Consider the following 23006-nt stretch of genomic DNA (forward strand, 5'->3'; position numbering starts at 1 on the left):
TCTCTAGGGCCCCATTCTAAACAACTAGCCTATGTGTCAGAACATAACTATGGCGAAACATGTCATTTTATGCTCATAAGGCAGAAGTTACCAGGGAGTAATGATATTCAGCGTAGTTTTCTCCTGTTCCTTATACGTAATCCCTCACTAAATCTACATTTCACTTCCTACATGCTCCTAGAATGTGGGATCTGATTTCTGTGTCCACTGTGACATATTTTCCCCAAGGGATTACCACATTAAAAGCTCTGGCACACAAAAGAGACAAAGGATGTAATGTAATCTTTCAGACTGTTATAGTTACACTGGTAAATAATTTTGCATTTCGTGTTGAATAGATGGCTTTTATAAATATTTTTTTGAAAACAGGAAGTGAAAGAAAGTTGTCAGCCTTGGAAATAAAAACAAGGAAGAAATAGATGAAAAACAAACAGGCTTTTGTGCTGGATAGAAGCCTGGCCGGAAGTCAGCCCCTAGAGGAAGGGAACAGTGGCAGGACAATAGCAACTAGTGTGAGAGAGTACCAGTGTGTTGACGCTGAAGCAACCTAGCCATGCTGTTCACATAATCCTGTGAGCCCAACAGCCTTTCTCACTCTTCTGCACTCTCATGCATGCGCACATGCACTCAGATATGGACACAAGTGATCCATTCTAAGTGAGGCAGGAGCGAGGGGGCAACGCGATAGTGAGAGTTGGGTCTGTGAGAGAGCGAGGGAGGGGAGGAGCTGGAGACAGCCCCGCCCACTCTCACCCACCGACCTTATAAAGGGCCCGAAGAATGGGAAAGACCTGCTGAGGAACCCGAGCCAAAAAAAAAAAAGGAGACCAGAAGACAGAGGGAGAGGGGATCTCAGAGAGTGACAGAGAGAGGAAGAGAAAGAAAGAGAGGTGGTGTGAGAAAGGAATAAAAGAGGCTACGTGGATGGATGCACAGAGAGGTAGGTGAAGCGCATTTTCACATGCACTTCTGTCTGAGCATTCAGGGTGTCAGGGTGTTCGCCGCCGGCCGAGATGCAGCATTATGAATGGCGGGAAACCAGCTGCACATAAAGCAGGGAAAGGGTTTCAGAGTCAAGTTACTCAGGTCCAGATGGCTGGCAGATGAAATATCCAGGGCTGAAACAAAACTGGTGGTGTAGATGAGCTTGCGGTTAAACCCAGCTGATCAAATCAGAATATCAGAATCGCAAGCACTTTGGTGTGTAGTTTTGTTTATTCTTTTTTCATTTATTTATTTGCCATGCTTTCCTGGGTTGCTTGGAAATTCAGTAAAGCCATACACTTTATCCCATGTGTTTATGACATTATTTAAATGGTGTGAATGAAAGTCTGCCACAAAATTCTTTCAAGAGAACCAAACAAAATCAAATCATGACAATGTCAGAAAAAAGTCTTCTAAAAGGTCCTCTGAAGCATGCTTAAAGGGTTGTTCAAAAAGGAATAAAGGAAAGAATACCACAGGATATGTTTACCTCAGGATATGTTTGATTTATTTATTGCATTTCCATTATGACTAGAAAACTAATGCAACATTCTTGCACACCACACACTTTGCAGCATTGACATTGGTCTGGCCTGCTTCTATCCACAGCTTATAGTCTCTGTTTAAATGAGCCATTAAGATGGAGTCTGGATGATGTTGGACCATATTTCCCCTAGTGCTCAGAGTGCTTGAGGCACAGTGTGAGAGGAAAGCCCTTTATATAACACCGGGAGGGTCGCTCTGACTGAGGCCATCTGGAAACTACGAAACTCTACATTAAAAAAGTCAAAGTTTCCAAGACAATGGGCAAATTAAAATGCAAACAGTTTGAAAAGCATGTTCAACAGCCACATTTATCTTGTTAAGTCATGTTAAAACAAAGAGGACCGTGTGTGGGGAAGCTTGTGCCTCAGAGTTCCTGCACACTCATGTTTATGCTACAGGATGGATACCGTCACACACAAAGTGCCTTTGCCATCCAGCCATTGCCCACTTACTGGCCCCACTTTTTACTGCCCTGGGGAAACCAACACTTCCTGTTGCTGACACAAGGTCCATGTGCACGTCCTTATTATTCCGGTCATGTGTTAATTGAAGAAGTCCTCTGAGAAACCATTGAAGAAGTGGAGCCGTGGTGATTCCCTGTTTGTTGGGGCTGTTTAACATGCTCGAGGCCTCTCTGAAAAAAAGAGAAGTCCTGCAGGAAGTAACAAATATGTATGAAACTAACTGACATCTGTAGCAATGTTTGCATTTTCAGCACTGTGCAAAACATCCACCGTATAGACATGTATGGCTAAGAAAAGTTGGAATAGGTAAACTTCCTCTAGTGCACGCAGAAGTAAACTACAGCCTAACACAACAACCCAAGCTACCACCTAGGAGTACATCATAACTTGTTCTCTCACTGTGTCAGTGAGAACATATATTAATTGGCATAATGAAGATATATAACATTACAAGTTTAAGGCACAACATTCATGGGCTGTTTGTTTATTTTTATAATTCTACCATACCAAACACTTCTGATTTGTCTGAACCATGTCCAGTATCTAATCATTCTTTCAGACAGCTCCGTTTACCAGGCAGTAATAACATATGCTTCCTGCTTTTTCCTGCTTGAAAAATCAATGGCACATTGGTTTCAACTGCATCAGTGTTTCTTGAAGGGTGTTTGGGGTCTGTTGCTGGTGCCTTTAAACATGAAAAACTTTCAAAATGTCCAAATATCCAAAAAAAAAAGGTTACTTTGCATAAAATTGATTGACAGCAGTCAATTGCTAGTGTGTTGCTGTTACTCGTATTATGAAGTCTTTTAGGCGTTGGCACCGAGGTGCATATGCGTGGGGGTGAAGGGGAAATTAAGGGTTGACTGTAATGCGCCAGGTCTTTGGTAGGGTGGAGCTGAAAATCTCAGGAAACAAGTACAAGAACTTTAATCACTCTGGTGATTAAAGTATTCACTTTGTTCAATATAGTGGCTAAAGCAACATTACTTAGAGGCATGACTCATTCTCTAAAGCCTGGCTTTCCTTGATAAGTCACAAGAAGGAGGTAGCCCCTCCAGGCAAGGGGAACACTTGAACACTCTCTGGTTGAAGGCTTGAAGCATCTAGTGTTTTGTGTCTCTTGCTGGCTTTGGATACTTCATCTAAACAATAATATTTCCTGAATATTTTTGTTCTTAATGGATCAGTGACCCATGGCAGAGCACCCAGAACACTGACTTCTTTTGCAAACGCATGCAAGGAGGCTTTTCCTTCATGTGTACTATTACATTGTCCCTGTTTAAAGTGGTGATCCATTTTATATTGTGGGTCTCAAGGAAAGTGATTTTCTGTACACAAATATCTGTTATGTGGTGTTAAGCTATTTTCCTGTGATGACATAATGGAAAGGCTGCAGGGTGGGATGTCCAGCTCTGTCTGTTGATATTAATCATTTCACTGTGCAGCTTGGATATGTTTAGTTCATCTGATCTTATAACCAGCAGTTTGACTTCATTAGATACTTTCTACTGGAACCCAAGGACTGCCTGTTATTTGAACTGTCTTGTCCTACCTGAAGCAAGTCCTCCTGACATATTGAGTACTCTTGCAATAAAAATGATAACAAAGATTGAATTCTTTTGCAGTAAAAAAGTACAACATAGATTGAGTACTCCTGCAATGAAAATTATAGCATAGGTTGAGCACTCTCGCACAAAAAATTATAACATAGGTTGAGTACTCTTGTAACAAATTATAATGATAATGATGATTATTTCTAATGATTAGATGATAGGTTATAATGAAAGAGCCATGGCAAAAGAACACAGAGATTGGAAATTGGATTGGAAACCATTGCATGGAGTCTAGAAACGTCTAGTAAAAGTAAAACATTTCACTTCACTTCAGCACTTCACTTTGAAAAAAAATCCCAGATAACAGAAACAGTCCATTTCCTGTAATTAGAGAGGAAATAATTTGATTTGCCTCTCAGTGCAGTGTCTTCCAGAGTTCAAACACTTTGTTTGAATGATAATTGAAAAACGGCACAGAGTGTGACCACATGTAGACACATATAGTCAGATTTTCCTTGTCTGCCAGAAAACAGATCTGAAACATACCACCTGAACACATACTTAATATCCAGCACATCTCTTGTTTGACTCAATTAGTGGCTAATAAATCAATATTTAATAGTTTTTTTTCCACCACCGAAACAATCTGGAAAAATTCTGAATCTGTTGGCCAGGGTTTCCTAAAAACTATACATATCTTCTTTGAAGTTTTATTAGACAGGAGCTTTTGTTGTTTTCTAGTAAAGTTTGATTTACTAGTACTGGTCATGCATACCTTCACCATTGAGTCAGTTTAGAACCTTGGTGCAGTGCAAGACTCAAACCATATGAGCTCCAAGATTAGTTAATTTTGTCCTTTTAGATTTCATTAAGGACTCTTATTTTGACACCATTACATTTGCATTAAAAGTAACTAGTCGAAACCTTCACCCTGATCTTCTGTTAGAACTACTTGACAAGGATCATCCACTTGGATCTCATGTGACTTAAGTGTTCATATACTTACGACCATGGGCGTGGTAGTGGGGGGAAAAGTAGACCTGACTTCCCAGGGCCCGAGTAGGGGAGAGGGGCCCATTTTGCTCATGTGCCTCGTTTACTGGCATTTATAGGGGTCCACTGACATTGAGAGTGTACAGGGCCCAGAATTTGCTGCAACGATCCTGCCTACGACCACAGCATTTAAAACTCTATTGTGATTAAAACTTGGTCTTAATTGTGTGAATACTCAGAATATAGTCTCAATAGTCAGATGCTAAGTACATTTATTCTGCAATTCTAGTTTGAGGAACTAAGTGTCTTACGAATCATATATCTTAGGACCATTTTGTAGTTTCTTTTTAACATTTCCTATTACATTCTAATACACTGTGATCGGCAGTGTGAAGGGTCAGTGTGGTTTTAAAACAGGATATGACCATATTTGGGAAACAGAATAGATGACATATATGTTTTCAAATGAGTTATGAAGAAGGAGTTCTGCTTAGCGATGAAATGATGTCTGAACCCAAATGTGGACAGTGAAGAACGTCACATAATGCCCCAGAAGACCGTATGATTTACCATAACAGACTTCCAAAGAACCGCTAAAAAACAGAACGATAGACACCTCCCACAGAAATCGGTATCTTGCACATCAGCAAGACAGGCGTCATTGGAGTGTAACTGTTACCAAACGTCAACCTGCCAGATGTGGTAACTGGAGCTTTAAGACACTTTATTCCCCATTAGACACCAGTACCGACCCACTTACTGAACAATGCACAGTACAAACCAGCATCTACTGTTGTTTGTTTTGGACTGTTTGCTCAGGTATACCACATTCCCCTGGATTGCATTACCTCAAGGCAGGATCGGCACAGACAAGCCTTATGAGATGAGGCACAGATCTCTGTGCCTGGCTAATTCTTACATATCAGCTCCAGCCTGGACCGTCTTTTCATTTTTAAGGCACAATATGTTATAGCTGCACATATATCGATAAAGTATCTTAGGACTACACAACGCTAGCAAAACTGCTTATTGCAGGACAATGGTAACTTGGAAGTACATGGGAGACACACAACACCAAGGACTTAAGGTTTATTAGCAAGAGAGGGTGAGTACGCTTCTCTTCTCTCAAGAACTCCTGACATTATACATTCTTTCCATTACTGTATGATCAATGTATTGATCAATGAATGTTAAAAGTTTGATGAGTGAAACATTTAAGACATTCCCATAATGCAGTGCTTAATATAGAGGAGCAGCAAGACACTTCATCGGGTCCAAGTGTATTTGTTTCTGGCGTCACCATAGTAACAGTTTGCATCTCCTAGGTAAAGTAAAGGACTAACAATGAAGTAATCTTAGAATTAATTAGTATGTTTATGCTGGCATTGCAGTCTGCAGGAAAGAAGTGGAAGCAGAGAGTCAATTGATTCTTCAAGATGCAAGACTGTAAATCCCAAATAGAAGAATAAACTGTCCAGTTCTAAGAGATGGCTTTGTGTGTGTGTGTGTGTGTGTGTGTGTGTGTGTGTGTGTGTGTGTGTGTGTGTGTGTGTGTGTTTGTTTGGTTCAGTGTTCTTCTTGTCACATTTGAACAGTTGAAATGCAGTCAAATGAGTTTTAATTCAGAATGTATATAGCTAAACAGTAAAATGCACACTAGTGATATTAGTAGCATTAATTCATGCTATTCCAAAATACATAGATAGTCATGCACAAATGTATGAACACATTATATGGTACAGAAGTTGACACACCTCGAGTCCATTGGGGTTATACTCCTGTAGCTGGTATACTGAACACATTGCAGTGCAAGAAGTGAAAAAAAGAAACAGAGCAGTGCCCAAAGACCCAACATGTGCCCCTCTAGAACACAGAATGATGTTTTAGTGTAAAAATAGCAGTGGACAAACAGGGAATGTGCAGGGCAGTCCTGGAGGGAAACAAGCAAAGAGTGATAAGAGTGCACTATGGAGTTCACTATTGTACTGTAAGTGTTGAATAACTCTCATGTTATTGTTGGATGCCATAGACACACTGTTCATTTATCAATTATTATGATAATAGAAAAAGACTAAAGACCGAGAGAAAAAACAACACAGGCTCACACGAGGAGGGTCACAGACCCACAGACTCTTAGAAAATGCTAATTAAGCCCAAACAGGCAGGATGAACAGGTGCATACATGAATGCATGCATACCCATCCACAGTTTTATAAAGCAACAATAAACATTAATCCTTAATTCACATGCTGCAGAGAGACACACAGCACCCTGGGGGTCATTTCCATGCTAGTTGGTTATTAATATTACAGTAACACATCAACTTGCAATGTGTATTAATTCATTGTTTCGAAGTAGGCCTAGGGTACTAACTGGGATTTCTAATCCCTCTGAAAACTAAGACTGGAAAGTAAGGCAATATGATTAGTCCCTTCCTGTAACGAAGGATGTGTCCTAACTGTAAACAAGGTGTAAATAAGGAAACATGATATATATTATAGTGTGACAAGGATTGGGTGCGAAATATTTAATATTTACTAAAAGAGAAACACAGATATTCCACCTATGTTATATTAACCAACAAAAACCTGTTATGATTCCACTGCTTCCACCGTGATATGCCAGTTGACCCCGACACGTATGGAGTAAATGACTACTTTCTTTTAGGTAAACACAGTGTTTTTTATTCATCTTTAGATCAAACAAAGTTTTCTTTGCCAAAGGATCCTTTGGGTCCATTGCAGATCTTTGTGTGAAGTGACCGTGTTTAAGTAAGTATAGAGACGCTCAAGAATGTGGATAGGGTCGACTGTGTCAACATGGACATTCGCCTCCTCAGCTGCTTGTGCCAGCTGCTTCCCTCCGCTGACCTCACTGTGAACTGGGTATAAATAAAGAGACGAGATGAAAGGAGAACAGACGAGGCCCGAGACACACATTAGCCGCTCTTATAAAATATGCTAACAACGTTCCAGATTGAAGTGCCCACTGTCTTCAACTTTAAACAATGAAATCAGCTAATGTTCTATGCTATTTCTAGGAATTTATTGTTGGAAAGCACATTTAGCATTTAACTAGGCTTTTTGTTTTGGACAAATATGGACAACAACAAGATATGTGTGCCATCTTGCAAATAGGCAAATTTAAACTGAAAGTTTTATTAGCAAGTGGCAATTCAATCTATTCCTGGTTCAAGTTTTAGAGTTTATTTGCTGTGCATAGCTGAAGAACTTCCATGTATCTCAGGAAGCCGTTAAACTATTAAAGTGGACAGAAATATATCTAAAATGCTACCTTATCTCAGTTTATGAAAACATTTTGAATTTGTTTGTTACATAAACACATCTCCTAATATTGTGGGGAAAAAAAACAATCCATCTTATCCTAAGGTTAGAATTATGTAATTCCAAAACGCATGCTAGAATAGATAGAAAGGTTGATGAAACCTCAACCTAACACCTTCACTTCTCCGATGACGTACTCTGTGTGATTTTAGAGTATGCCAAGGGAAGTGATATAGGATTAACTGAAGCACCATAACTGGCTTTGGGCAAGCCAGTGAAGAGGGATGGGGCTCTGACACTTGTGCTTCAAAGTACAACTGTCTCATGCTCTGGGAATCCCACGGCTTCTAAAGACTTTCAACACAGACAAGAAAAACTTCACAAAAAGATGGTGTTTTTGTTCATTTTAACCACTGACACAGGCTAAAGTGATGCATTTTAGAATCTCCTGACTTGATAAGGACACTGCTGAAACAGGATGTCACAATTGAAAGACCTCTTTTCTCTGGTAGGTCCTGTTTCTCTGGAAAGCCTTGTGTATTTCACTGCGACTCGAACCCCTCACCCACCGATGTGATAGATGATCTGTGTATATAGTGGCAAAGAGAGGAAAAAAACAAAGCATAAGCCAGTTAAAACACACAGCAAATCAGTCCAAACTACTGTATAAACACAGCAGGAGAACACCGCAGTTACTGACTCTGGAACAGTATCTTAAACAGAGCCTTATCTTAGTTTCCACACAGCCCATTGCTAAGTTGACCATTTAAGTGTCACATTTGTTCTTGTTATCTTTCACCTGCTGCATTGTTTCAGCAGTGGGAAGATCTCGCACATGTCAAGTATTTCACTGTTAGTCTGTGGGTAGTTTTAAGGTTAGTGACTATGATTGTGCACTAGTTAGGTAAGTTGATCATTTGCTCTTCAGAAGCATCTGTAACAATAAATCTTTACAGAATGTGAAATCTAAAGGGTTTGACGAGTGTTTTTCCTGAAGGAGAAGCTTTGTGAATTTGCCTGATAACAGCTGCACTCAATCCGTTTATTCATGTTTCCGTTTACTCTAGAAATGAAAGTCAAGAATCCATGGCACCGGCCAGCAATCATCATCATTGCTGTCTTCATCACCCTGGGAATCATCATGATGGTGACCATTGGTGTGGTACAAAACAAACCACCACATCAGAAATATAAGGTATGAGGTATGATTCCAAAGGGGTGAAGGTATAATGTATGGGGTATATATGGATATCAAAAGGGTGAAAGAATGGGGTATGAGTGGATCTCAAAGGGATGAATGTATGGGGTATATGTGGATCTCAAAGGGGCGAAAGTATGGGGCATGAGAGGACCTCAAAGGATTGAATGTATGGGTATAAGTTGATCCCAAATGGTTGAATGTATGGGGTATGAGTAGATTTCAAAAGGGAAAAAGCTGGTAAATTCCGTACCTTAATACCTTTGCCAGTTCATGTTCATGTTCTTCGGAGGGCTCTTATTCTGCCTGTCCTTTTCTCTGCAGTATGGCATTGTTTTGGATGCTGGGTCCTCTCACACATCTGTCTACATCTATCAATGGCCAGCAGAGAAAGAAAATAACACTGGCATGGTTGAACAGAGGACCGCCTGCCCTGTCAAAGGTACATGAACACAGCACTCACAATGAATAGAGGCAACAATCTTCATCAGGGAGACTTCAAACTTTGTTCATGCTTTTCATGGCCAAAAGGTGGAATATCATTGTCTGGTCAATAACTCAGTATAGCCATGTTACTTCATAGTCATTACCTTTAAAACCTATAGATCTCACCTTGTGATTCCCATGATGAACCTGATGATTCCTAGGGGTTTAAAAGGCTGCAGATGTCTGTTACGCTGGAGAAGTGTCTAAGTGTGCTGAATAACGCTGTTTCTGAAAGGCAAGGGCATTTCCAGCTACTCAGATAAACCAACGCTGGCTGGTGAGTCCCTGAAGGAGTGTATGGACCAAGCTCGCGAGGTCATACCTGTCCACAGGCACCATGAGACTCCTGTATACTTGGGAGCCACAGCAGGCATGAGATTACTCAAGTAAATACTTTTAAATGTTATGAGAGTATTTAGAAAGAGAATCTTTAGGTCATTTGTGTAAAAGTATTATGAATTATTTGATTACTTGTGACTGATAAACTCATTAAGATCAACTGATCTGGTGTTTATTAGCACACAGTAACGCACATTAATGACTAGAATCTGGACATCAGTTTTGTCTCTGGAGTCCAGTGCGTTTTACTAGTGTATTATTGCATCAGGTATAATATACATCAGGTTGAAGGAGCAAAAAGCATTGTGAAGTCTAATAAAATTACAACAAATCAAACTGACACACAGCCAGAACATTAGGTTATTTGAAGTCACGGTCTGAACATATTTCAGAATTTAGCAACAAACTATCATTGAAGCATGCTCACAGTCATGATGAAAAACAGTTCCCTGGATCCAGGATATGTGCTCTCCTGCCCTGAGACAACCATAAAGAGAAGAATCAAAGCAGTGGAATGTCCAAATCATGCCATCTCATCTGTTAACAATGATGGCGTAGCATATCTGGATGCTAGTGGAACAGGTTCATTTTTCTTTATGGATGTGACTGCCAACAGTAGCATCAGAGGGAATTCTCAAGTGTACAAAACCATCTTAGTTGATTGGATTCAACCAAGCTCCTTTCAGCTGGACAGTAACCTGAAACATATTATTACATTTGCTACATTTGATGTTCAGGACTTTGAACAATTTCTAATTGGCTTTCATCGATCCCTGACCAGAAGCCAAACACACCACAGTCCGTGCTGCTTTAGACCCAACACCTTTCAAATCTAATGTGCTGGACTACACAGCCAAAACAAATGTAAAGTGGTTTGTTCTCAAATTGCTTACAGACTGCGCTGTTGTAACTAACTATAGATCACGCAATGTACTTTGTTAAGGATGGAGAATGACAGTGCATCAGAAGAAGTGTTGAAGTCTGTGGAGCAGTTCCTGCAGACCTACCCGTTTTCCTACCAGGGAGCTCGTATCATCACTGGCCAAGAAGAGGGAGCGTTTGGCTGGATCACTGTCAACTACTTGAATGATAACTTCAGAAGGGTACAGCAGACATCCAGCCATTTTATCACACATTGTGTTAGTCCTTGGTGCACACAGATGAGCATTATGGGTCACTTTAAAATTTGATACAAATATGACTCCCAAAATAGTGGGTTTTCACTCTGATGAAAAATAAAATATATGAAACAGTTATGCGAATGTATTAGTTGGTGGAACAAGAATTTGTAAGAGAATGAAACTATAACTAAACATATTATCAATTTAATTACTAGTGGTTATTGTGCACATATTATAATTTCTACCCTTGTTTTATTAGTATTTACAATATTACACAGATTTGTGTGTGTGTGTGTGTGTGTGTGTGTGTGTGTGTGTGTGTGTGTGTGTGTGTGTGTGTGTGTGTGTGTGTGTGTGTGTGTGTGTGTGTGTGTGTTTAGGCTTCAGGAACTATAGGAGCTCTTGACCTAGGAGGTGCTTCCACTCAGATCACCTTTGTTACTAAAGAAGCAGTGGAGTCTCCAGAAAATGCTATTGACTTTCGCCTTTATGGAAACAATTACCATCTATATACCCACAGTTTCCTCTGCTATGGAAAAGACCAGGTTCTAAAGCTTTCTTTGTCACAGAACATACCAACACTAAATGAAAAGGTGAGATACTTAGTAAAGGTGAGTTAAATTAGTAACACACATTGCTAATCCATAAATAGATCCTTGCTTCTTACACTCTGATATTTTGTGTTCTTTCCTAAGCCAGATATAATTATTCTGCAAAGTCCTTGCTTCCATCAAGGCTACACTGTCACCAAAACCTTGCAGAGTGTGTTTAATAGCCCCTGTGTAGTAGATCTGAATTTGCCCCAGAAAAACATCACCCTTGTGGGCACTGGGGATTGGGAAGGTTGTCGTGAGGAGGTCATGAAAGTCTTTCAGAAAAGTCAGTGTAATTATTCAACATGCTCCTTCAATGGGGTCTTCCAGCCCCCGGTACAAGGGAGCTTTGGGGTAAGGAAATTCACTATTGTGAATTACACTACATATATACCTGAGAATTACCATAAGAAGTGTGAATTGATTGCATGTGGAAATGCATTGAAAAAAGTTCATCAAAACTGATCATATATAATTTGTCTACAGGCATTTTCAGCTTTTTATTTCGTGATGAACTTCTTGGATCTGACTAATCACGCGTTACCCAAAGCTAAAGAAATACTAGCTTCATACTGTGGCACTTCCTGGAATACTGTAAGACTTTTATTCTACCAACCAGAAACACTCTGGAAAAATGCAACTTTTTTTTACAGACAACACATCATACTGAATTTATTCCACTGCTAATTTAATGCAAATTTTTATTTACTGTTACAGATAAAGAAAAATAATACTAAAGTGAAGGAAAAATATCTAGCAGAATACTGCTTCTCAGGTACCTACATCCTGACTTTGCTGGAACATGGCTACAACTTCACATCCAACAACTGGGAAAACATACATTTCATAAAGCAGGTATTCTTAGCTCATCTATTAAATAAATCTTTCGTACACTTCCAAAGGGACAGTTCATTCAAATGTTTACTTGTGTATGACATTTGTCATGTGTACAGCATACTTGTGTATGAAATCTTGGAACACTGGTTTTGTTGCTATTAGTGGTGTCTATTAGTGGTGGATGGAAACCTTGTGTCTGTGCAGATCGGTCACAGTGACGCTGGCTGGACGTTGGGTTACATGCTGAATCTGACGAACATGATCCCTGCAGAAGCTCCAGACACACCACTCCTGCCTCATGGAGGTTATGTCACATTCATGGTCCTCCTCTCCTTGATAATTCTCTTCCTTTGTTTAATTGCCTACAAATGCTTCCGCCGTCCAGCTGGCTTAGGCCAGAGAGACGCTATTTAGATCTGACAAGGCAATGGCGTTCTGTAAGTGTTTCTGACAGCCACAGGCAACATCTGTCACTGAAGACTGAAACTTACAGGACAAATGACCACTTCAGAGTTTCCACCTCTGTGATTTAATAACCAGTTCAGAAAGAGTTTTACATTTCAGAAACAGAAACTTCATACCTCATTCCAAGAAATCAAATCTGAAGATGGATATGTTGGAGAATCCAGTGAAATAGAGGAACGTTGGGACACACAAAGCACACTCCCCCACTGATCTAATGTACACTCATTAGGTTATGATGAACTGTCTCCAAAATCTCAGGAGATATATATATATATATAATTGAATATTCCCGTATAGGAGAAACTTATGTCTTTCCAACATTCTCTCTCTATAGTGTGCCTTTAAATACTTATAAAAAAAAACCATGTTCATTCTCATGCAGAACAAAATACAATATTTTTTTCTTTTTAAGGCTCTCTGATAGGACAAAGGTAACATAGCCCTGTTATATGTAAATGTCTTGATTCAGTGTAACTATCTATCTTAAATCATTGCAAGCTATCCCAAACTGTGGGAAGCTATCCCAAAATGTGAGAAGTTATCCCTAACTAAGACGTCCCAAAAACCACGGAGGCACATTTTTTACCCAAAAGGTTCAAGTACTGTTTTTGTTTGTTGTTTGATATATCACACTGTGGTGTATGCGTAAAGTGACTGTTTGCCCTGTCATATCATGCACATCCATTTACAATTCCTATCTATGTTATTAGAGTTTTATTTGCTTCTGAAGTTCTGTTTTTATATTTTTAAACATTAAAGAGATCAGTGAGTTTTTTTATAAGGTGACACTGTGCGTATTCTAAATGTATATGGTATTTTCTATAAAATAATGTTCTTAAAATGTTTTAAAGTTTTTTTATTTTATCTATTCAGCATGTCAAAGTAAAAATCAGCATTCCTTACGAAGGTTTACAGTAAGCCACAATTCCACAGGAATATAGTAAGAATGTATTGCCACAGTTATTGAAATGTGTCTTCTGTATTATTAATTTGATGACCCTTTGGGTATTTTTGAAAGGTATGCATATATGCACGTGCGATATTATTAAAGCCAAAGGAGACAGCTAGTCAACCAGGTTGGGATTATAGTATGTTACAACACCGGTATTGTGAAGACTGTGGCAATGTACTGAAATTATACAATAGTATTCCAGTTATCCATATATGCATTCAATAAATAAAGTGCCATATAGTACAATCACTTGCATAAGGCATAATAGTCCAGTATAGAATAATATTGCAGCAAATCCTGAACTGACTCGTTCAGCAATGTTTAGTTTCAAATATTGTGAAAGATGCTACATTGTGCAGTTTGGTGCTTTGCTGTAAAAAAAAAAAAAAAAAAAAAAAAAAGAGGAAAACATAAACAACCCTTCAAAAACAATCAATCCTGAAGTCAATATTCACCTTACTCCACGTTTGACAGCCTATGACAATATCAACTAAAAGGGTGCAAACCAACATTATAGGAAATGCTACTGTTTCAGCAGTTTCCACCCTGCAAACAGCAACTGAACCACAATGACAATGTGTGCCTTTCTTTCTGTGTGAGTGACACCTTTGTTATATTTTGCAACCTTACTGATTAGCAAAAGCCCGAAAGCAGAAGTCCTTCTCATCAGGTCAGTAAAGATGAAAATGAAATGCAGTTCAGCTTGGAACAATTTTGGTGCAATTTCTAGCCTCACTGGACCGTGTGTGACCTGTTTCAGTGTTTGCATCTCTATTGCCCTCTTGTGGCTTGTCTCGGTCATACAACTTAGAGTGCAGCTGCAGCAGACACTGGTCCCAGTCCTCTGGCAGCAACAGTAACAGGAACCCCAGGCAGATGACGGAGACTGCGATGACACGCACACTATTGAACTGGACCTCACACATGTATCGATCTATTACTGGAAAAATAACAAAAGGTGTAGTGAGGGTGGAGGTCAAAACACATCATTTAAAACATATAAAGGCACAGCTACAAGGCTTATGAAATTCCAAATTTGAGATTATACTATATTCCAAATTTTGGATTATGCTGACACCCATGTGAGGGTTACTCACCAGCATTCACAGGTACACTGAGGACAATGCCAAAAGAAATCAATGCAGGAAATGTTACCAGTACTCCAAAATTTAGCAGGAAGTTGAACACTAGAGCACAAAGGAAAGAAAGACAAAAACACCAATGATTAAGGTTGACAGCACAGGTTATGCTACATCTTAAAGGCACAAAGGATCATTACCACAGATCCTTCCTCCCAGCAGACGTAAGACCTTATAACCACCACTTCTCACAACAACATCACAATGAATAGCATGCACATATTGTAGGATAACATATAGTATACTGTAAATAGTCTGTCCTGTTTTAGGGTTTAATAAACTGGCACACCATGTATATTTTCATGTGAACCCAAATCTGGTGTAGTTCTGTACAGTATATCTTATTATTAATGTTATTGTTAATGTTGATATTGTCACGATTTTATAAATTTTATAATCTGTGGATGCTGTTACACCTACGTTTCCCCTCTGTGGAAATAAATAAAGGTCAATAAAGGCTGTTTCTATTCTGTGTTTGATCAGATCATAAGTGAGGTGTTTGAGCAGATCAGAGGTTAAGTGATTGATCAGAGGTATTGTGTTTGATCAGATCAGAGGTTATGTGTTTGATCAGAGATATTGTGTTTGATCAGATCAGAGGTTAGGTGTTTGATCAGATCAGAGGTTAGGTGTTTGGTCAGGTCAGAGGTTAAGGTGTTTGGTCAGATCAGAGGTTATGTGTTTGATCAGGTCAGCGGTTGATTTTGGTGTTAATCAGCTATATTATCACTTAGTAAAAGGAAGAGAATCATGTGTGTCATTCACACTGAATCATGTGTGTCGTTTCTCACCCAGAAGAAGTGCTGCCATGGCACACAGGCTGGACCAGGGCAGGTCAGCAGGAGGGCCGAAGTCTTCAGCCCCGGTGAGGAGCAGGATGAGCGGAACAATGCTGACGAAGAGCAGGTTGGCTACACCCAGCACAGTGAGGTACAGTGCTGCCTCTCCCAGCCTGGCGCTGCCCAAAACTAGCCTGAACATCACCTGCAGAAAATACGGCAGCTAAACAAACTCATACATCATGCTGCTTCAGCAATGCAGCGTTGTAGTGCCAGGTTTTGGGGGGAGGAGCACTCCAGCACTGGACAATAATGGTGCATAGATGTGTCTGTCATATTGGCTCACCTTATAGGTGGCTGCTGTTGAAGCACTTGCAACCACAAGGGAAATGCCAATCACAGAGTGACTGTGGAACCCATCCGCGTACGTTATCATCACTATGCCTGCAATAGCTAAAATAGCAGCGACGATCTGCATGCAGACAAGAAGGACAGAGGGGTTAAGAGACAAGTTCACACGCACCGTACACGTCACGGTTCGGTTCCGGTAGCGGCGGCGGTGACGGTGACGAGCCTCACCCTGATCCCCATGAAACGCTCGCGCAGAGCGATCCAGGAGATGAGGAAGACGAAGGCACGGCTGCAGCAGAAGAGGGCGCATGCGTCCGTGGGTGGGATTCTGCGCAGGCCCTGCAGGTACAGGTAAGTGGTGAGGGTCCACAGCACCCCGAACGGGGCCACGCGGGTCAGCAGCGACCTCACCGTCAGCCCACCGTCGCCCAGGATCTGACAGCACTCCCTATACTTATACACACACACAGACGCCCGCCGTCACACAGAGCACACGCGCGACGACATGTCCCAATGTCAACGCGTAATGACGAGAACGTGCGTTTACAAAAGTGCTTGCAAATTCAAAGACGTGAGTGCTCCCTGCCTGCATCAAACCTCCGCCTTTACGATCTCTGCTGAGCTGTCAAAGTGAACACTACAGCGTGGGAATCTAGTTAAGGGGAGGAGGGAACGTTCCAGGGGCTTGAGCCGTTAAAGCTCAGCCGATCAAAAGTGCGGAGCTGGCATAATGAGCGAAAGGCCAGTGCGCATCTCCCACCTGAAACGCTGACGTGGACTCTGTCTGCGTTGGCTTCCGCAAAGGTGACCCAGGTAATAGAGCGGGAACAGGGCGCAGTTCCAGCAGGTGGAGAACCAGGTGAGTGTGAAGGGAATGTCGAGCTGCCGGACCGTCAGCTTGGCCAGCTGGGTGGAGCCCGACCAGGAGGAGGAGACGCACAGGACCACAGCCACGCCCCAGACTGCCCGGCACAGGTGGTCTGCGGTGAGACGCAGACAGCAGCGTATGCTCTGCTCCCTCGTGGCCGTCTGCGCCTTGGCCAGGCCCGTCCCAGTGTGGCTGTCTGCCTTAGCGTCGGCCTTCTCTCTGCTTGACTGCTCTACAACTGCAGACACACACCATGATGGGAAAGGAGTGTTTCAGATGTCCACCTTAGTTTCTATAAATAATTTTGCTAAAAACGTAATTATAGCTTGTAAAGAATTGTATTGTATATAAATATAAAAGTGTACAAATTGTATAAAACACACAAAATTAACACACACAAAAAAAAACATTCTTCACAATCCAAGTAAGATCCAGCAGTAGGATTTTACAGACTGTTTTAGGGTTTTATAGACTGTTTTAAGTTTTTACAGACTGCTGTATATGGCCCTGCCTATTCCCCCACTGGACTCACACCTTTCTGGTAGGGCTGTAGGGAGGTATTTAGGCACCCACCCAAGGCTGTGCCACGCCAGAACAGAGCTATCAGTGGAGCATACAGGCTTGGAGCACTTAGTGGCAGGAACATTTCCCCGGAGCAGCAGCAGTGCAGCTGAGAGAGGATCAGTATTTGGCAGAGCCACGCCAGAAGCCATGCACTATTGGCTAAACTGAGTCACTCCTGGCCACAATGCAGAAGGAGCTGAAATGGACATGTGCATGTACTATGATTACACTAATACACAACGTTTACGCCTTGATACACTGCTAAACTGGGTGGTATGGAATTACTGTATATACAAGTCAAGTCTGTATATAGAATTATTCCAAACATGTTCCCCAATTTCCCACTGTCAAAACTTCGACTTACGTTGAAGCCATTTCTTTATAAATAACAAGGATTTTATTTGAATTTGCTTTATTTTGTTTTGATTTTGCTCTATTGGTCTTAAAAAAACAACAAGATAATGTGAAAAGTGAAAAAAGAAAATATTAAATGACAACTATTGTGTGGGAAAGTAGCAGGAACATTTATATGTTTACCCAGGGAAGTGTCCGCCTCCCTCAGACAACACGACTGACCTGGCCTCCCTCTTTAACCGACTGCCTGCCTCTATCACGGAAATAAGCCTATTTTATAATAAAGACAAACATTTTCAATGTAATAAAGATCAACTTTGTTCTTTTCCTACCCTCAAATGGGTAAACATTAATTTGCTGATGTAGTTTTAAAAAGTGTCTAGATATGAATTAAAGGAGTCAGCAAGAGCTCTTGATTTATTCCAGAAGATACTTTAATGCAGTGACTCAGGGCTATCTTAGACAGTACATAAATCCAGCCTTGTTTTATTGCCGTCTAAGGGACATTGTTTCTCTTGTGACACTGTCCAAGTGCTAAATCCCAGCTCCCCATCCATCCCTCTAATATCTGGAGCTGCCGTCTTACCCACAGGTCCAGCAACCGTGGCACAACCAAACACGCTCACCATCACCACCAAGAGACCTTAGAGCAGAATCCTTCAACTTCATTGCTCTGAAGGGAAACTTCATTATACTTGGTTGGCAGGTCGTCGTTCTGGTAATGCTTTACTGACTCTCCTTCTTTCAGAGACGTTTCTCCCGTCTTTAAGGGGTTCGGCGAGTGCAAAGGACAGATGCTGAATCCTTATCCATGAGCTGCACCACTGCACCACACCTTTTTGATGCAGCAACACGGAAAGAATTTACGTTTTCGTTTTTTTTTCTCCTCAGTACTGTGCTCCACACACAATCCTGGACATAGGGGTGTGTGTGAGCCTGCATACCAATCAGGCTTTGTTCAGAATGGCAGCATACAAGACTAGGGGGCTTCCTCTAGCTCTGATGACTCAGCCCAACCGTTAGCTACACTCTCATCTACAGTCTAATCCCACCAGAGGTGCAATAATATCATATTGAGCTGGAGACAATGTGTGCAACACACCCAACAGAAAATAATGGCTTATTAAACCCTCTGATGTCTACATTTATTCTTTGTTATAATTATGGTATTGTATTTATTCCATTTCACACTTTCCTTTGTATGGTTTCTCGTGCACCAGAGATGTGCTGGATCCCTGAGGGTTAGTGACTTGTAATTTGAGACATTTATATTTCTGGAATTTGGCAGACACTCTTATCCAGATTGCCTTACATATTTATCAGTATGACAGTAGACACACCTCCTGGGTATTGACCCCACAACCTATAATTAGCACTACACTCTAAAAGGTGAGCTATCAGAGATCAATAAGCCATCGTGTGCATTAACAATAACATACTACAAAATAATAATAATTTAACATAAAAAATATCATCAGCCAAACGTATTGTTCTTCACATAGATGGTTGTACGGTTTCTTCCTCCTTGGAGGCCTCACAAACACAGGCACACAGCGGAGAGTCAGATTCATATGTGAAGCTTAAGTGTCGAGTGGATCGAACTGATTCAGAGTAGGATACATGACACCAGTGTGTTTACAGCCTGCAGTTTGTTAGTTTCAAATGTCTGTCAGCCACCCCAATGTGAGATTCCCACCTATTTCCCAAATGACACTCAAAGTGCCTTCAGGTTATGGGAGAAATAATAGTTATTTAAAATGTCAAGCAATGGTGGACAGCCCCGATTACTGGTACAGTTAAAGTTTTAATTTGGTGTTTTTTATTCAAACGCCCAGACAAACAGATGAAGACTGCATTTGAAAAAAGAATAGTGAAGTTTAAGACATGTAGTTTCACAAATGAGTATGTTAACTTCGACACAGAGTAAGCTGGGGTATGTCAGGCACCACAGGAGGATGAATTGAGATATTTGTTATTGTCTCACCTCCGTTAGCTGCGCTCCACGGATGGTATCCATAGTAACCCGTAATTCTGAGGATGCGCTCCTCGACGGACGCGTTGTTTATGTCCTCCACGGACCGAGAAGACCTGAACTCCTCCTTTATCTCCTCGTCCACCACAAGGTACTTCAACTGTCGAAGTTGGGGACTGATGTCTGACAGGCGACGTGGACTCATGTCGGGAGATTTTCGCATCCCTCTGAAAACAAAGGAGAGAGTTTAAAATGCGCATAGCCCGTGACCAAAGCACAATCACACCGACACCAGCACTGCGTCTCTGGGAATAAAACCCAAAATGGTTCCAGGGCACGTTCACTGCTTTCTGTCACTTATTTCTAACTGTTCGATAGTAATGGGTTTATCCGTCCAAGCTAAAAACCATTTTCTCTTTTCCCTGGTTAGAAATATTTGATCAGGAAAGCATTTTTTCACACCCGACACACTGATGAGACTAATCCTGAGAGTCTAATCCTGTGTCCTGTTTTAAGTCCAGGCTACTGTACTGTGGGAATGTCCTGGGACGATTATTGATGCACACACGACCACCTGTACACACAGTGCGCAGCTGCATAGGAATCGGTGAACTTCCAGGCAAATATTCTAGCTAAAATGCTCTGAACAAAAAAATAACTAAACACAATTCCACTGTAGTGGGGACTGGAAGTGGTTCTGGGAAGAAAACGCTGAATAAGCTGGGCTAGTTTAGACTATAGCCTAGATAATTGCCTGCGGGTCGTCTATAATGCAAACTAAATGAGAGTCTGAATGAACTTTTAACGCATCCATCACCCGTCAGCCTCCCGGTAGTATGAATGCACCCAGACACTGAAGCTGGTGCTCACACACCTCTAACTGGGAGAGGAAGGCGTGAAATGAACTTGTTAGACTAATTGCATGTCAAAGATCAGATGAGTTTAAATAACTAAAGCTGTAGCAGGCTGCTTTTCAAAATACTGTCTCAGCGATTTTTGCAGAACATGTAAACTGCAGCGAAGACGGCAGCCAAGCTCTCCCCCTCTCCCCGCACCAGCAGCGACCCGGTGTGAAGGCGGGGAGGGGGGTGGTGCGCATGCGCGTACAGGAGGGGATCAATACGGCAAGGTAGGCGCTCTTCATCTTACCTCGCGGTCTCGTGCTCGGCTTGTCCTGTGTGAACTCTGTCTTAAAATAGTGCGTTTACAAGCTTGGCTGTCTGCCTCTGCTAATAAACGCTAAATATACAGAACCATTTTGTGTATGCCTTAAATTTCATGAAGCTGCTCATTTTCACAAACATGCTATTATATAGAGAAGCAAAAACGTAGGTAAGGGTCGTTGTAGGAAGTAAAATAGTTTTCCAAATAGTTTACTCAATCCTCAATCAGTATTTCACTGGTTTTGTATGTAAACGTGCTGTGAAATTCACAACATTTTTAAGAGAAAATTCATTTAACTGACCAGTCAACACAAAGGGATTTTGGTGAAACCCAAACAAAGGAGACATGCCAAGTGATTCCCTGCTGTATCTTCAAACCCATGTCTGAAGCAGTTGAGTCATGAGGCAGCTATTAGGAGGAATCCAACATCTAGAATCAATTTTCAACTTTCTTTGAATCTTTGATACTTCTCATGTTTTATTTCTGTTTTTGTTATTTGTTTTGTAAACACTTAGTGTGCGAAACATCATCAGTAATGAGAAGAAAATGCCACAAATTCCACAAAAATGCCACAAATTCCACCCAGTGAACTTTTCGCCAATGTTCAATGTTTCCTGTATCTTTACTTAAAGACTACGCATGCACTTTTTTTCTGTATAGTTTTCAGATTGATCTCCCTAAAAGTTTAGATCAGCAAAACAAATTAAACCTGACATCTATGATCAAAATGGTCTGTAAATAATCCCACGCTGTGTTTGAAGTCTTGCCGTAGTGTTGGAGCGTAAGCTCCTTACCTGTGTGGCTGCGGCCGCAGCTGTGAGGAAGGAGCTGCAGTTCGGTCCCCGCTCTGCATCGCTCTGGCACATCGTGTGTGGGGATCCTGTCCCTGCAGTGTGGCAGCATCGCTGACTACTGCCAGGTTTTGAAAGATGGCTGCCAGCAGTGTGTGTGTGTGTGTGTGTGTGTACAGTATGTGTGTGTGTCTGGATGGAGGGGGCAGGAGTTGCATATAGAGGGCTGGCATTCATCGATCGAGAGGAACCTTCTACCTAGCGCGAGCCCCAGCCAGGAGACCTGAGCTTCGTCAGGTGAAACATTCTTGCCAGGGCTCAGCAATAAGCAGCTGGACACTTTCAAAATGGAGAATGCCACAGTGGGATGTGTTTGTTTCTCGTGTGCCTGGCCCCACTAACACCGAGAGCCCAACACATGCTATCAAAACCCAAGATCTGCCTGGGATACTCATTACAATACTCCAGGGACATGAGCAGAGGACATTCATAGAAAGGTCACTGTGGAAAACCACAGACGCTCCCAGGATGGGACTTTAAGAGTTTAGCAAAGACAAGACAAAGGATATATAAGCATATACAAACTTTAAATCTTAGGTCCTGTGTTTGGCTGGTTGTTTTGTGGGTGTGTGTGTGTGTGTGTGTTCCAGGCTGGCATTGGTGTGTGTTGTAATATCCCACTTTCTCTGATATGTGATTGGTTGTTCTATTAGGTTTAAAATGACTTTGCATTATTTTAAGGCGAGTGGCGATTTGGCCCAGAACACCTCTCCATTGACTGCCCACTGATTCACAGACCCAGTGTTTTTATTAGATTTGTTGAAATTACTAAACTTTCTTTAGATTTAAAACACTTGGACTTTGTTTTGTTCTGTAGGCTTACTAGATGTTATATGTTTTGAAGTGGGTAACATAGTGGTCTCCTCCCCTCTTGGTTTGAATTTTTACCTCTGGTAAGGGAAGTATTTTTGTCATTTTGTTTGTTTCATTTTTTCCCCTTTCATGTGGGTTGTGTTAATTTTTGGGTCTCCTTGACTGTCCTGCTGGCATTGTTATATAACCAGTTTACAAAAGACTCTGGCAACTCAGCAGACAGTGTCTTACTTTTTTTGTTGCATCTCGTGCAGAGAATGTTTTGAACAAACTAATCTCATTGTGGTTCCCTCAGATTACAGCACTTTTTTCACTGCAGTTTACTACAAAATAATC

The 23006-nt window shown here is 41.2% G+C and overlaps 2 protein-coding genes across 3 annotated transcripts; one reads left to right on the plus strand and one right to left on the minus strand.

Annotated features, from left to right (window-relative positions):
• The first annotated feature begins 542 nt into the window (after nt 1–542).
• entpd1 (ectonucleoside triphosphate diphosphohydrolase 1) lies at nt 543–13707 on the plus strand. Its single transcript, XM_076999445.1, has 10 exons — nt 543–940; nt 8892–9019; nt 9347–9464; nt 9744–9894; nt 10791–10950; nt 11349–11561; nt 11664–11915; nt 12048–12155; nt 12279–12416; nt 12603–13707. The coding sequence occupies exons 1-10, from the start codon at nt 925–927 to the stop codon at nt 12810–12812; spliced, it is 1494 nt and encodes a 497-aa protein (XP_076855560.1). The 5' UTR covers nt 543–924; the 3' UTR covers nt 12813–13707.
• A 177-nt stretch (nt 13708–13884) lies between these two features.
• slc35f3a (solute carrier family 35 member F3a) lies at nt 13885–21920 on the minus strand. 2 transcript variants are annotated; one of them, XM_076999446.1, is made up of 8 exons: nt 21801–21920; nt 19855–20069; nt 16845–17190; nt 16313–16532; nt 16080–16205; nt 15746–15938; nt 14913–15002; nt 13885–14755 (listed from the first exon to the last, which is right to left on the minus strand). In XM_076999446.1, the coding sequence occupies exons 1-8, from the start codon at nt 21857–21859 to the stop codon at nt 14514–14516; spliced, it is 1491 nt and encodes a 496-aa protein (XP_076855561.1). In that variant the 5' UTR covers nt 21860–21920; the 3' UTR covers nt 13885–14513. The 2 variants fall into 2 exon arrangements, with proteins under 2 accessions (XP_076855561.1, XP_076855562.1); XM_076999447.1 differs by lacking the exon at nt 21801–21920 and adding an exon at nt 20305–20925.
• Nucleotides 21921–23006: the final 1086 nt, after the last annotated feature.

This window comes from Brachyhypopomus gauderio, chromosome 3 (genome assembly GCF_052324685.1).
Source record: "Brachyhypopomus gauderio isolate BG-103 chromosome 3, BGAUD_0.2, whole genome shotgun sequence".
Classification (NCBI taxonomy): Eukaryota; Metazoa; Chordata; class Actinopteri; order Gymnotiformes; family Hypopomidae; genus Brachyhypopomus; species Brachyhypopomus gauderio.

Bases quoted from the DNA above. Each gene is read 5' to 3' on its own strand.
- slc35f3a (XM_076999446.1), bottom strand. From the start codon at position 21,859: ATGCAGAGCGGGGACCGAACTGCAGCTCCTTCCTCACAGCTGCGGCCG. The intron at 16,206-16,312 runs GTGAGGCTCGTC...GTCTGCATGCAG, and splicing joins AGCGTTTCATGGGGATCAGG to ATCGTCGCTGCTATTTTAGC. The intron at 14,756-14,912 runs GTGAGTAACCCT...TTATTTTTCCAG, and splicing joins CAGTGTACCTGTGAATGCTG to TAATAGATCGATACATGTGT.
- entpd1 (XM_076999445.1), top strand. The intron at 10,951-11,348 runs GTACAGCAGACA...GTGTGTGTTTAG, and splicing joins TGAATGATAACTTCAGAAGG to GCTTCAGGAACTATAGGAGC. The intron at 12,156-12,278 runs GTAAGACTTTTA...TTACTGTTACAG, and splicing joins GTGGCACTTCCTGGAATACT to ATAAAGAAAAATAATACTAA.